Here is a 15,454-nt window from a genome sequence, read left to right as displayed (position 1 = left end):
ACCTTATTTTAAAATGTAAGCTGTGCAATTATAGATTTTTGGATGTCTCTGGATGGCTCTACAATTTCTTTTATCATCACTGTATGGCCACACAGCGAGCCTATGTTCATATACTGTACGGAGATACATGGGGACCAGTGGATGGCTTGACTAATAGAAAGTATATGTTCAAATTGCTAAAACATAGTAGCATGATTTGCAAAATGGTTACCTGGGGATATGAAGAAACGGAGATTTGTAGATTTCAGATTTTTACATGTGTCTGTGACTTGTAGAAGCTGGGTTAAAAGAACAAAACAATATCTGACAAAGCAGCAAGACAAGCTACATTTTTATGATGCTATAGTTAATGTGTGCTGCTGTTAAGAGGTAGTGGAGTAATATTAGGTAAGCACAAGTGCACACTACCTGTGAAAGGGTTTTCTACTCCTCTCACCACTGTCACCATGGTCTGTGTTTCAGAGACTGAGTCACTGTCTGTGTCTCAGAGACTGGGTCATGGTCTGTGTCTCAGAGACTGAGTCACTGTCTGTGTCTGAGAGACTGAGTCATGGTCTGTGTTTCAGACTTCATGCTTGTGTCAGTTCTTATTAAAGAAACTTCACAATAAAGAAGCTTCTGCGTGACTACATGAATATTCACCCTCCAACATAAGCAGATAAATGTTCAGCCTCGACATTAAAGCTGGTGACTGGTTTTAAAGTTGTGGCTGATTGGTGTACATTACACAAACAAATGTATATAGGCAGATACTTGGCTGTGAACTGTTTCACTTCTTGTGCACAGACACATAACTTATTGAATCACTGGTTAAAGTCCCTCCAGGCCACTTCTTGTTGGGCACAGGCTGAGTCTGGCAGAGCATATTGAACGGGCCAGCCAAAGAGTGGATGAACAGGAAACATAATACTTCATCCTCCTCACACACATACACACACACACACACACACACACACACACACACACACACACACACACACACACACACATGTCTTCCTTGGTTCCCCCCTGATGCCCAGGGGAGCTCAGCTGTTGCCTGGGAGCTACAGCTTCTGCCTGCTGCCTGGCACACTGCTGCACGCTCTGAGGCAGCCATGTAGTGTGCTGGAGCAGAAGAGCTGGATGTCTTCAGATGGCCCGGCAGATGGAGTTGTGTTTTTTTTTTTTTTTTTTGCCTTTGACACTGCAGTCGGATAGAAAAGGCTTCTCCTCGCCCCAGGCCTGTCTGTGCCTTTATCTAGTCTAGCAGTCAAGTTTTGACAAAGTTCTTCCAATGCTGGCACTACTCTCTGCTCTGTTATCCCCCTGTAGCTGCAGCAAGCTCACCCACAGAGCTGCAGCCACGTGTAGGGATGCAGAGATCGATATCAGCCAATAGATGTTCCACTGTATATAATGTAGGTCTTTTTTGATTGGCTTATCACCATTCCAGTGGATAGATTTCCAACTAGGTCAATGTGCATGTGCTCAGGTGTCACCCAGGTAACCATGGCAACCTCAGTAGCCGCTTTGAAACGCTATACTGCCGCTAAGAAGACCCCTCATTATAATTTGCTTGTTTACGCTGAACCGAACAGAGCCGGCACAGTGTGTGATTTCAGATTCAGCACGCTGTCGCTCCAGAATCGGAGGGTTGTGTAACACAACAGCGTCGCTGTTTGTCCCGCCATGCCAGCTCTCCCTTTTACACAGATGTCAATCTGGCCCTGTGGCAATCTCCACTGCCGACTTATTGCCAGAACAACAACAAGCCCCCCCCCCCCCCCCCCCCCCCCCCCCCCCCCCCCATACCATTCTGTGTTCATACCTTTTAAACAGAACGGTGGAATAAAGGTGCAACACTCCCGCTGTGAGCAGGCTGTATTGGCCCCGGGGCAAATACTACGAGTCTAAAATGTGTGCGTGTAAATGTGAATCTGAGTGACTAAATGATAACACAGTGTTAGGTCAGACAATGCTGGAGAACGGTTTTTACACTGTATCAGCTGGCCGTCTTCACAGGTTGAACATGGTGGATTATCACTCTGTTTACTGCATGTCAGACTGCTTTTTTCCTCCTATTTATTGCATTCATTTGTTCAGCAGTAACCATTCAGTGTATCTGCATTCTGTCATTTCCTTTTGGAACAGTAGCTGCACAGACTGGACATAATGCCAGAGACAGCAGAAGAAGGCATGTCAGGTTAAATAATGATTGCATTGATTACTATATAAGCACAGAAGAACAGCTATGTTATTGTAGCTTGATTTCATCCATATCCATAAACAGATGCTCTCTTCTAGATGATCTTGATCATGAACTAGTCTCTCATGTTGGGCCGTGATGTCTACCCTGCAAATGCTTATTGTGAAAGCTTATGTTTATCAAAGCCGACTGAAACTTTAAACACTGAATGAACAAAAAGTTTAAAAACAGAAAAAGTAGATTTCTTTTTTTCCCCACTGTAAAATGTCCTGCATCACTGCTGAAGCAAAATTTAGTCCGCATTGCTTTTCTCCAGGGTGGGGACAGTGTCAGGCTCTGCTGATGCTATCTGATGCTACAGAAATTAGCAGTGTCATATCAGATAAAAAGATAAACAATTCTGTGTGTATGTACTGGTGGTATGTGTGTGTGTGTGTGTGTGTGTTCAAAAAGCAAGTTAGATTTGCTTTTAACTTTTGATATCTGTGTTACTGTTGCTGCCTGCCTGAATGAAGTTGTGAGCGTGCAGTTGTGCATGTGTGTATCTGTGTGGGTGAGTGTCTGTGAATGTGTGTGTGACTGTAAAGCAGAGATAGCGTTTATAGATGACTAGTCATGTAGGCCAGCTCCAGTGTAAAGAGCTCTGGAGCTCCGGGGGTGGGAGGAGTGGAGGCAGCATGGCTGACCTGCATTCTCCCCGTATAGCAGGGTCACTGTACTAACACAAACTGAACCATTCACTCTTTATAAACACAACTCCTGCCTCATTTGACTTTGACCTCTGTGCTCTGTGTGTGCGCCTCTGCTTCTTCCCCGCTGCAGATTCAGACGACTCCTCAACGTTTGTGACGGGCATCGTTCTGTACAGAAACCTGGGCAGTATTCTGACTCTGCAGAGGTAAGACCGCTGACTGCTCTGCAACTCTGCAGCTGAAGGATTAGGGGTTTTTGTTGCACGGCTAACAAACAAGGAGGCCAGGGAATTAGAGCTTACATGAATGTAACCAAATGAATTTTACAGTTTGGTTCATGGGACCTGAACTCCAGGGTTATTGGGCATGGCTCGAGGAAGCTTTAAAGGAATGTCACGGAGTGGATTTAATATTTTGTTGTAGGATACCTGCCCATTAGTAGTACAATTGAAGTGACTTGAAAAACCTTAAAGGAATATTGCTAAATAAAATGTAATCTAGAGCTACTCGATAGTTCAGATCTTCATCGGTGCATTTCAGCTGTCATGCAGAATGACTTGGTAACTGAGCAAACTGTGAGAACATTTTGGAAAAATCTAAGTGGACCATGGTTTCAGATTATTTTGACAAACTACTGCTTCAATATTTGACAAGAATATACCAAAATGTACTTGTGCACAGTGTATTTTGGTGCTAGGAACACTTGACTGAACTGTATGGATCTGTGCTGTATGCTGTGATGGATTAATAAGTTTTCACAGATTCATATGAGAATTTTTTTCATGTCCTAATGTTTTTAGCCATGTTAGCAGCATGACTGTACGGATGGTGATCACACATGTACTTTACAAGAACTACAAGTAAGGTTGTAGAGGCAGAAACAAATTATTATTAATTACAGATATGCTAATATGCCAGTAAAACCTGATTATTAGAAACAAAAATGGAGCCATTAGACAGTTATTGATGAACACAGTATGTGATGACTGAAACGGCCAAAAAATAGTGGACAGAGAGTTGTGCTTTGTTTTCGTCAAACTTGAAGTTTGAACTTAAGCATCAACGATAATGAACTAAACTTTTTTTTTGTTTTGTTTTGTTAAAACACTTAACGGAGAACTTGGCTGCGTTTACCTCAGTGTTAACACCCATATCAACACCATCCTGCCTCCATCTTATCCACTCTGCTGGACTCGCTCCATCTGTCTCTCTTTCTCAACAGTTTGAATAATAATAATGATAATAATAACAGTTTTTCTCAGGTGGAGTCAAACCACAGCCAAAATAAGTATTTTGTTATAAAAAAAAAGAAATCTCACCTCTGAAGGGGCCTATGAGCTCTCCTTCACTCACAGAGTGTGTCTGAGGAGCGGACTGTGTAACAAGCTGCTGTTGTAAGTAATACAACACATCACATGAGCCACAGGTTTAGGTGGGCTTCCTGATCCCTTTTAGGGCTAACCAACTCTAAAAGAAACACTTCCAGTGGATCTGAAGAACACTGATCACGCCACAAACAACCTGTAATGAGATAATCTACATTTAAAAAGAATACAGGGTGTGGTGAATAATATGTAAAGATAATGGTATTGTCCTCAAATGTAATTCAGCCCCTGCTTTTTCAAACATACTCTTTAGACAAAAAACATATTTGGGCCAGCTCTGTAGTTTTAGAATGCTTTGTCTGTCTGATACCATGTGTTTTTCCATACGGGTATGCGTCCAATTAGTAATCAATTCATCTATTAGTTGTACCCATCATTAGTTTACAAAACTAACCAAAACCAATTGGTAAGAAAGCAGAAGCAAACCCTTTAACTTCTGTGTGGGATTCATGCCAGTTCTACTTTTGCATGCAGGTCTTTGCTAGTTACATATCCATATGTAATTTTGAGGTATTTGAACAAGCGTCTTTCAGTCTCAGAAAATGTTTATAAAATATTACAATGTTTACAGTGACCTTTATTAAAGCAGCTACGCAGTGAAATGTAGGAACTGATGAAGCTGAAACAGTTGAACCCTGTTCAAAATTGAGTTGGCCTTCATGGATCGTCACAGTGCAGTCAGGGCATTTTACACCAGCGCTGGAGTGAATGTGTTTCCAGCTAAATGAAAACAAGGATTAGATGCAGAAGCAGCAGCACACTAGCAGTGGGTGGCCCCATGTATGTCTTTTATCTCTGCGAGTAAAGGGATTTCTTGGTGGAAGTTGGTGTTTGCATGATGATTAACATACATTTTAACACAGCAGTGTATATGTAGCTCTCTGCCATTTTGTGTGTGTGTGTGTGCACATACAGGAATGCATGCAGGCATTTCTGTGAGAAACAGCCTCTTATCTGTGACTGTGCTTACAGTGGTAAGAAGCTCTCCATTATGATAATGTTGTAAAAAACACATAATGAACTGCTAACATGCAGAAAAAGGAAAGTGAAGCAGACCCTCACTCTCTTCCATCCTCCCACGTTTGTTCAGAATCTCTGCTGCTTCTCTTCTCCTCAGCTCCTCTTTACTCTTCTTTTTTTTTTCCCTTTTCTTTTCCTTACCTCCTTGTCTCCTTACTTTTTTTTTTTTTTTGCATTTGATTCCCCTCTCATGGAAAACGAGATGAGTTTGAGGCAAGAGACTAGATGACACGAAAGTTTAAGTTGACTGATTGTGTTTTGGAAGGGTGAGAATGCGACTGTGCATAGAGGATATAGTGATGATGTGAGGAACTGGAAAACAGAGCATGGGCTGTTGAACATGTTTGACCGACTGGAAGCTTTTGGTGTCAGTATTTCCAGTAGCAATTCATATTTTCCTGATTGTCTCATTCCACATGATTGATAGTATCTATGAAAAGCAGAAATTGCAATGCATACTGAGCAGGCAGGAAGAACGTAAGAGAAAATGCTCAAAAAATGTATTGAAAAACAATGTGGAGCCCATCAGATGCTCGGAACATCCTTAGGCTCTTTAGTGCTAACTTAGCTGGTAGGATTGTACTGTATGTTTGCTCTGATTCTGACATGGTTCTGCTTCTAGGGATCCCTATATCACAAATCAAAACACACACTTAATACCTTGTATTAATTCCTTCAAAGTCTGCAACTTGACAGAGGCATACACCCACAAGGTGATCATTCTAGTTCCAGTTTTTATTGAAATTTAAGCAGTTCAAGTCCAGTGAACATCCTTAAATGGTTGGTCAGGGGTTGATCCTACAGCGAGGTAATGTCCCGAAACATTAGACAAAAATGACGGAGGACCGGCACAGTCTCCACACTTAAACCGTGTGGTAGCTGGTTTGGGATGTGCTGGACAGAAGATGAAAGCCGTGATGTGCCTTCTATCAGTGGCAGTAAGAGGCCAGGTTTCATTCTGAGCCACAGGATGGCTGTCTCCACCCTGGATCGGGCTGTACAGATGACCCCATAGTGGACATTCTCAGTATTATACCCAGGGTGATCTTGGTAACTCCCTGTATCCCCCAGATGATCATTCAAGTGATGCACTGCGGTCCTGAATAGTTTTTATGCGGTCCACCATCCATTTATTTTCTTATCAACCAGCTGACGTGACCATGCACACAAAGGTTGTATTCCAATTACGGCATTAATGCTAACCAGTAATAAGTGACTTTTACCTCCACTTTTACCACACTGATGGTCTTTACTCTGATGACTTTCTTTACAGCCATCTGAAGGCAGCAGGTATCTGCTCTATCTGCAGCCTCTAACAGGAGTATAACCCATCCACCCAGAGCTCTGCATTTTTAATTACAGTACAGGTAGACAGGTCAATGTGATCAACATGATGTGATAGGCTTTGTTTGTCACATTTCATAGTGTTTTTTCCAAAAACAAAAGAATGTTATTTAAAAAAAAAAAAGACTGGACTGCATTTTTAGTTCTGCTTTTGTTGTACATATGGCATTAAGGTGGTATTTATCAGTAGCTGGCCATAGATCATTGTATGACAAATAAAACAGTTTAATGTTATGCACAGAAATCAACATGAGAACTTCAAGGCTTCCAAAGAGAATTCAAAAGTAAATTCAATTTAAAAGAAAGCTCATCTGCTACTTGGAGTATACCTGAGCTACCGTGTTCATATTTTGAAACTATGCATGTCCTAGACAACATTAAGTTTCCACTGAGAAAATCTCCTGTGGAGGTTTTCTCAGTCAGCATGTCATGACAGAGTAAGTCCTATGTTTAGAGAGGATGAAAGTGACTGTCACGGTCTCTAACACGCCCACCTTTAATGTATGATAATGTATTCCTTCTGTTTCCACCCTGTTTCCAAGTGCGCTGCAGGTGCACCGGGCACAGCTGGCCATGAAAATACCAAAGTGCGGTTGGCACACCCCTGGTGCATTGGGCGGGCACAGGATGCAGTCGAGTATGCTGCACCCTGTGCCCTCACCAGCAGGTTCATGAAAAGTGGGCCCTTGTTACATGATATGACACTTAGTTTTTTTCTTCTTTCTCTGTAGGAACAGCACAGTCCTCAACTCCAAGGTTTTGTCAGTGGCTATCAAACCCACTCCTGCTTCCCTCTCTGCTCCGGTTGTAGTCGAATTCTCTCACCTGTACAACGTGAGTGACAAATTTACTTTTGTCTCAAAGCCATTCCAGATATCGAGCTATTGTGGCTCAGTGCAACTGGAACTATACTCTTTATCAAATGGTGCTCATGTGTTTTTCTCTGTTCTCCACCTATTAGGGCACCACCAACCAGACCTGTATATCGTGGGACGAGAGCGACAGGTAAGATCCACTAACCTCGATTTGACATCTGATTGTGCACACACCCTAATTTGCTAATATATCATGAACAACACATTCATGTTCCCCAGAGGATGAACTTTGATAAATTTGGTAGCCCCATGATTATTCTTTTAATCCCACTATCAATCCAAAGGTTCCACTTGTTGAACATCAGAGATTAACCAGCAGATAAAAAAAAAAAAACTGAAGTATTGCAAAAATGTTTTCATGTTGAAGTGGAAAAGTTTAATGGAAATCTGACACAATTCATTGAAAGTGGACTTAGCAAATAAATCATGATGTACGGGAGGCATGTGCCTTAAATGGCCCCTGAAGCCCTGACCTTAATGGAGAAGTACCCTCTTCTTCAGCAATGGTTTAATAGCACCCAACTGGAGAGTTGGTGCCATTGATTGTTCATCTTGATGAACCAACCACTCATATTTGCGTAGTACTGGATGGAAAATGTGCACTTATCCACATTTTCCTTTGTCAAGTTTCTGGCAATTTGTTTAAAATTTGGATGGAAACTCATGGTCTAGTCAGCCCTTTCCTATTATGTAATAAAGTGAACACTGCAACCTTTAACAGCCACTAACTGAGCTTCAGAAATGTTTTGAACATTTTCATGGCAAAAAGTACTATCACACCACAGATCATTCATTATTTTATTATATCAGGTCAGTTCTCCCCCACAGGCAACCAGTAAAACTACATAATTCTAGCAAGCATAGCTGACACTAATTATGCTAATATCCATAGCGTAAACATTGGGAAACCCACATGTACAGTATTCTATAGCACACAAGGGAGTTCCCTGTACTCCAAGTTTTAGAGACACTGTGTTCCCTCTGAAAGTTCCATGGCTGGTCGCGGTGTTTTTAATCTTGACAAAGTCAGCGCGCCACTCCCCAGTGATCGGTGCTGAGTGTGTTGGACAGCTCAGCAGCTCCTGTCTGGGACAACGCTAACCCCACGCTATCACTGCTACGACACTGATGCAGCATGTGGAAAATTAAAAGTGTCGCTCACAGCTTTCCTCCCATCACCCAGCCCACACACACACACACATCATCACGTACGATAGAGAGTAGTTCACAGTGTTCTGAGCGAGAGACAGAGAGCAGAGCAGTGAGCATGGAGGCTAAAGAAAAAGTGAAAAATACAAGTTAAATTTTTCCATATATATGAAAATACTGAACTCTTATTTCTGTTCCAGTTGTTCCTTCAGCCCCTGGTACTTCTCAGTGTTCTCGTGCTCCCTCTTTCTCGTGTTACTGTTAGCTGGGATTGCCACATCTATTACAACTGCCCTTTTCTGCTTGTTGTCAAGCACTGTTATGTCTGGCTGGTTGGCCAGCAGCTGCTTGCCAGTCTGTACTGGATCTTAGCTCTATTGCTGTGGTAGACCCGTCCTCTTTGGATCTGGTGCTTGGGGCCTGTTCTTGTGCTGCCATGATCAGAGCCTCTGTGCTGTCCTTCAGGTTATCCTTTTCTAGCCATTGGTCGGATTTTTTTTATGTGGTACCTCCCATGGAGGGATTTGGTCTTCCATATTTGATCACCTTCCCTCCACCATGTGGCCACACTAATCGAATGATATCCCAGTGTCCTCACTGTAGATGCTGGTGAGGTGGATCAGTGAGTCAATGTCTCGTTCACTCCTGGCGTACAGTATGATGTCATCCATGTGTGGGGCATTGTGTTGTAGGCTTACTTGTAGTCAATCCAGGTGGTGCTCAGGTTGGCTCTGTCTGGTCTTAGAGTCTTGGGTGACTGCTTTATTGACCAGTAGCTGGTGCTTTGACCCTCTAATGTTGTTTCCAGTGCCCTTCTGAACTTTGCTCATGTGCCTAATCGACTCTGATGCTATGATCCCTGAAAGCAGCTTTCATGTTATGGAGAAGCAGGTTATTGGCTAGTAGTTCGAAGCTGTTGTACCCTTGAGGGGATCCCTCATAATCAGGACTGTCCAGCCCTGTGTAAGCCAGTCTGAGTGAGTCTCATTGTACACAGATTCCACTCCCTCTGTGGTTTTTACAGTGCCTCTATCATCCAGTAGCCCGTACTTGTTTGTGCCATGATGCTGAAGTCTTGACTATTTTTTGCACACTAACTTTTATCTGACAGTTTATGGTACATAAAGTATAGTATCTAATATCAGTTCAGTGAAACAAACAGTGTCTAAATCAGTTTCAACATAAGTGTAACCATGATATTTTATTTTATTTTATTTTATTTTATTAAGGTTTATGTTGACCTTGGTCACCTCTCAGACATCCACCAGCACCCACAAACATGAGAGACAACATAATAGGAGAGACAATGACAGAAACATAGCAAGGACAAAGAATCTAATCTCTTGGTGTTTAGGTGTGGGATTGGTGGTTGGGGGTTGGGGCTGCTGGGGGGAGACATGTTCTATGCAAAATTAAAATCCATCTTGGACAGCAGCTATGATTAATGAGTTAATATTTGGGAGAGAAATTGGTCTCTGAGGAGGCATCCTTGTCATGTTGATAAGAGCTGTGAAGCAGCCTGGGCCTTCACTCGCCTCGAGCTTCAATCTCCTGAAATCAATAACAAGACTATCAGTACCTTCTTTCTGTCTGTCTCACGCTCACTCACAGTGACATTATTACTTAGTTTTGTTTACAGTATGTCTTACCTGATGTACTATAAATACTTGAACTTAATGTGATTTGGCATCAGTCTGTGTTAAGACAGTGCAGTGACAATCTGACAATTCCATCACTCTAACAGGAATATAAAAAGAGTTAGTTTGTTTGTTAGAGACTTGAAAGGAAATGAGGGGATAGATGGATGGGGAAGAACATGCAAGATGTAGGTCCCCTGCCATGAACTGGAAATGTTGCAGTTCGTGGTATGTACACTCTTACAATAAAGGGCCCTTATTAAAGTTTCCCCTTTCAAATAAAGGATTTAAATACTTTGGTTTATAATACTTGGTACATTTTTGGAACAGATTTTTGTGTTCATGCTTGTTATCATTTAACAAATGTGGCCTGTTAAACCTGCCAAATCCCATTAACATTTCATTCATTCCTTATTAGGGGTCCAAAGCCCAAGAAGGCTGGGGGCCTCGCATGCAAAGCAGTGTGGCTCCGAGCACCTGTTGTAATTGTTCAGGTTTTTATTTTTTATTTCAAACTTGATGTCAGTCACAACATTTTCCCTCCACCCTACATCCAGGCTTTATGCCAAGCTAGGTTAATCACGCTTTCTTGAATACCACCACTGGAATACCCCTCAGAAATATTCCAACCATGGTGGAACATTTTACAATCTCTGTGCTGCTCTCAAACGGAGACTTCATTGCACCTGTGGACCTGCAGGTCCAAATTGCATCACCAGGTGGGAATTGTGTTGTGGGCTAAACCCAGTTAATACCTGCCAGCAGATTTTGGTAGTACTGAAATTGTCACACAAGCCCATTGATATAAATTGGGCTATAAAATAATCTAAAATTAAATCTACATATTCTTGGTGTCTTTTAGTCACCTTTTCTCAAGCAAGGCTTATTTACTTTAGCTGAAAGCAGACATTGTTTTACAGATCTACTCAACCACCTTGCAGATACAGGAATGGTTGTGCACTAATGGAAAAAAAGTCTTTAATCATTTAATGTAATGGTTTAGCCCTGAATCTACCCCTGCAAGCAGAGAATGCCCCTGTAGTGTTGTATAAGTTCTGTCGGCAGTCAAGCCAGCCAGTTCCTGAGAAAACTTAAAATTTAGATGTGGTTGTTCATTCATAATAGGAAAAAAAAAACAAAGATTAACATGACTTCAAACAGCCATTGCAAGCCAGGTGTTTTTTTTTTTTTTTTTTTTTGCATAGGTTAGACATTGTTTTACCAGGCTGCAGCCACTAACTAGCCTTTCTTTGAATCAAACCTTGCTGTCCCAGTTAGTGCACAGAGTCAGTGCTGATGTTAAGGAGCTGCCTCAGTTCATCAAAAATGTTGAAGCTGACCGCTGTGGACTTAAAATTTCATCAGTTACTACAATATAATTATAGGTCAGGTGGCAAAGTTCAGGGAATTCTTTGTTAGCATGGATGAATGTTCACCAAAAAAGTTTTAAATGATTTGTGGTGTTCCTCAAGGTTCAGTTTTAGGTTTTTACACTTGTTGCCACTTGGAAATGTCATCAGGAGGCACGGCATGAATAGCTACTGTATGCTGATGACACACAGCTTTACGTTGCCATGTCTCCTGATGAACCAGGGCCAATCAGTGCCCTTTTTAACTGTATTTTAGATATCAAGTTATGGATAGCAGAGAATTTCTGACAGCTCAATCAGGGCAAAACTGAAATCTTGGACATTGGTACTGAAGCTGAGAGAAACTGAGTGTGAAACTGCAAACACTGGCATGAAACACCTGTGAAGTGCACAAACCTAGTAGTCATCTTTGACTGAGATCTCACTTTTGAGCTTTTTGAAATTAGAAATGTAACTAAGAGTGTGTTTTATCACGCGCAGAACATTGCCAGAGTGCAAATATTTCTCAGTACAGAAACATTACTGCACCCTTTTGTATACTGTAATGCTCTGCTTTCTGGTCTCCCTAAGAAGAAAAAAACACAACTGCATTTTCTTCACAACTGCACATGTTGACTAAAGCCAGAGAGAGAGCACATAGTACAAGAATTTTAAAGTCTTTGGACGGCTTGTCTGTTTGCTTCAGAATTGATTTTAAAATCCTTTTATTGGTTTATAAAGCTCTTAATGGTCCTACTTATTTATCAGATTTGCTTTTATCTTGTGAACCTCCTAGAACCATCAGGTCTTCTGGTAGCGGCCTTTAATTATACCTGAAGTCAGAACAAATGGATGGGAGATCTCTGTAAAGCACTTTGTGTTACCCTGTGTTTGTATGAAAAGTGCTGTACAAATAAAGTCGGACTGATTGATTGATTGAGCAGAGGTGGTGAAGTTCAGTGAGCAGGGGTCATGTTTGTTTACAAGGACGTATGAATAAAAAGAGGCTGCATTATAGGGAACAGGCTGTGCAGAGTCCACTCTATTTATATTCGGAGCGTGCTAATCTATTCCAACTCATATGCCAGCCAACTCAGAGCTCCCCAAAGTATCTCGTCACCATTCAGCTCAACTAGCCTACCTCATCATGCACTTTCATGCTGCTTCCGCTCATTTAGAAAGGCTTAGGCTTGTCAACTATAGACCATGACATAAGTATCTTTATTAGAGCTATGATGTGGAAACATCAGCTGTTTAAATACTGGCTCACATAAGTAATGATAAGTAATGGACTGTATGTTCATATTTTGTTTTGCTGAAATGTGAAAATATATATCTAAAGGGGTACTTGTGCATTGTTGTTTGGCTTTTCCATAAAGTTGTGGGGCTTGAGAGAGATTAAAAACGAGCAGTCAGAATGGACACTGCTTGGGTTTCCACCCACTTATTTGTTGGTGGATGGACTTGCTGTGGTGGAAAAGCTTGGTGTACATGGAACATGTGACCTAAACGGTCACTGAAGCTTCTGCTCCACTAAAGAGACTGAAAACAGTGGGTGACGAAAACATCAGATGTGTGTGGTGTGATAATGAGACGGTTACGTGCCTTAAATTAATTCATAAAACAAACATTAAGGCCATTTTTTTTATTACTAATCAAGGTTTGACACTCTTACTAACTGCACCGTGTTGCTGCACCCTCTTCCTCAGCAGTGGTTTAATGGCCTGCATTATTAGTGCCACCAGCTGTTTATTTTGATCACAGATCACAGAAGTATCCATGATCATGTTTACCTGATCATGACTCCATGTTTATATAATTTCTCTGTGCTGCTTTTTACCCGTGTGGCCTGTTCTTGGACATTCTTCCATACAGGGCTGCTGCACCAGCACCTAAATTATCCAATTAGACGGTGGAACAAGACTGTCTGCAGGCCACTGTGTGGCTCACAGAGGCCTAATCATGTTAGCCATACAGAGAAACTGCTCTAATATATTGGATTTCTTTTAAAGGTGATGAGCTAATGTCAACTCATGAGTCACCTCCTGGGGCGAATCCACACACACACACACACACAGATGTACATTTCACACCACATGTCAGCACAAATGAACACCTATGGGAGATTTTGAAGTGAAATGAGAGCGCTCTCCACCACCACCAAACCATCAAACCTTATGTCAAATAGAGTTTCACACACTTTGAGGAAGGAGCACTGAAGTTGTTCTGGACTTTCATTGTGAAATAATGTCTAACTGAGACTCTCTGTTTTGGAGTTTTCTTTTGAAGCATCTTTGCATTTAATCATGATTGCTCATACTCCTCATGTTCACTGCGTGTGGTGGCATCGTCACATTTTAGACCACTGTTCACCGAAAGACTTTCAGAAGTGGTATGTCTTCAAGCAGACAGATTGTCAGGATTGCTGTGCATTATTTTGCTTGCTCTCTTTTTTTATCTCCATTTCTAGAATAGTAAATATTAGCAGAAGGTGTTCTGCTAATAATAACTAATGGGTCCATTACTTTATAATTATTTCCTGGAATGAATTATTTGTAGTTGACAGTAATTAAAAATGAACACAGTTTTCTGAAAGAAAATAATAATAAAAATAATAATAATTAAACTTTGTTCCTCATATATATATATATATATATAATGTTTGCATCTTGACACATTGCAGATTTTTGTACGTTCAACTTATCAGCCTCGGCACCATCTATAAGACTCTAGGGTATGGCAGTGTAGCAATTGCTCTTAATTAACTATTAATTTTTCTACATGTGTTTTCCACAGCAGCACTGTCATCCCATGGTGCTGAAGAAGATGCAGAATACATTTAAAGTAACTTCACATTTTTAACTGTCTGTAAGCCGTGCTATATATTAAAAATACATCACAAAGTCTAAGTGTTGTAAATGACAAAATGTTTTATACTTGGAATTTTTTTAGTATAAAAAACAAAGCGTAATGTGTAGTTCACAGTATAGCTTTCGGCTGTTAATATGTAGAAGTCATTTTAAGAATGTGAACTTTGATAAATTTAGCTTTGCCATCATAAAGATGCTCTTAGCCTCCTACAGTGGGTGGGAGACACCCATTAATCTGCAATCATTTCTAAGAATGACTTCAGTTATGCTGCTTTTAGGAAATACCTCTTAAGCGTAAGAAGATCATTATGATCATCTAAGCCATAAGAAGCTTTTGAGAAACAAGGATGTGGGGCTCAAAGATAGGTTAGCAAAGAAAAGAGCCACTGGCACACTGATTAGAATGGCAGTCACCGTGTCTCTGGCGGTCACAGTGGAGCTGGAACATGATGCAGCTCTGTTCGCTGGACTTTGTGTGTTAGATTGAACTTGATATATCAGAATGGTAAGCCTGCTTTCTGCGCTCATGGGAAAACGAATCCAGTGAGAGAGGGAGATGTTCCTTCAGGTCATATTTTGACAGTCAACATATGGTGCCGGCCCACCTCCAGATCCACACTGGACACACCTGTCAAAACTTCACTCATAATTCTATAAACCACATCTTCAGTTGTCAGCAATCTAATCACAAACTGTCCCATTAAAACAAAATGAGGAAATGATGATCTCTCACCATCACGTCCTCACAGCGACTGTATGATATAATCAGTCTTCTCACTATAGGACCTGACACGTTCCTATGAAGCCAGTGACACTTCAAAGTTAGAAGAAAGTTAGAAGACATTCTCTGAGTAACCCATACAGCAGCAAGATTTACATAAATAATTGCTTATCTCCTCTATTTGATTAGTCTATGTGAGGCCTTTCACTCTATAGATTTTTCCAGAG

General features: G+C 41.2%; 1 protein-coding gene across 1 annotated transcript in view; it reads left to right on the top strand.

Moving 5' to 3' along the window:
* adgrb1a (adhesion G protein-coupled receptor B1a) overlaps positions 1-15,454 on the top strand; it is a 101,058-nt gene that overhangs the window by 50,944 nt on the left and 34,660 nt on the right. The window contains exons 14-16 of the mRNA XM_041044446.1: positions 3,008-3,083; positions 7,358-7,460; positions 7,588-7,631. Coding sequence (XP_040900380.1) covers positions 3,008-3,083; positions 7,358-7,460; positions 7,588-7,631 — 223 coding nt within the window. The remainder of the gene's footprint in view (positions 1-3,007; positions 3,084-7,357; positions 7,461-7,587; positions 7,632-15,454) is intronic.

The sequence above is a fragment of the Toxotes jaculatrix genome, chromosome 8 (assembly GCF_017976425.1).
Source record: "Toxotes jaculatrix isolate fToxJac2 chromosome 8, fToxJac2.pri, whole genome shotgun sequence".
Taxonomy (NCBI): Eukaryota; Metazoa; Chordata; class Actinopteri; family Toxotidae; genus Toxotes; species Toxotes jaculatrix.
Note: the sequence above shows the minus strand (reverse complement) of the source record. Positions and strands in the feature narration are given on the sequence as shown.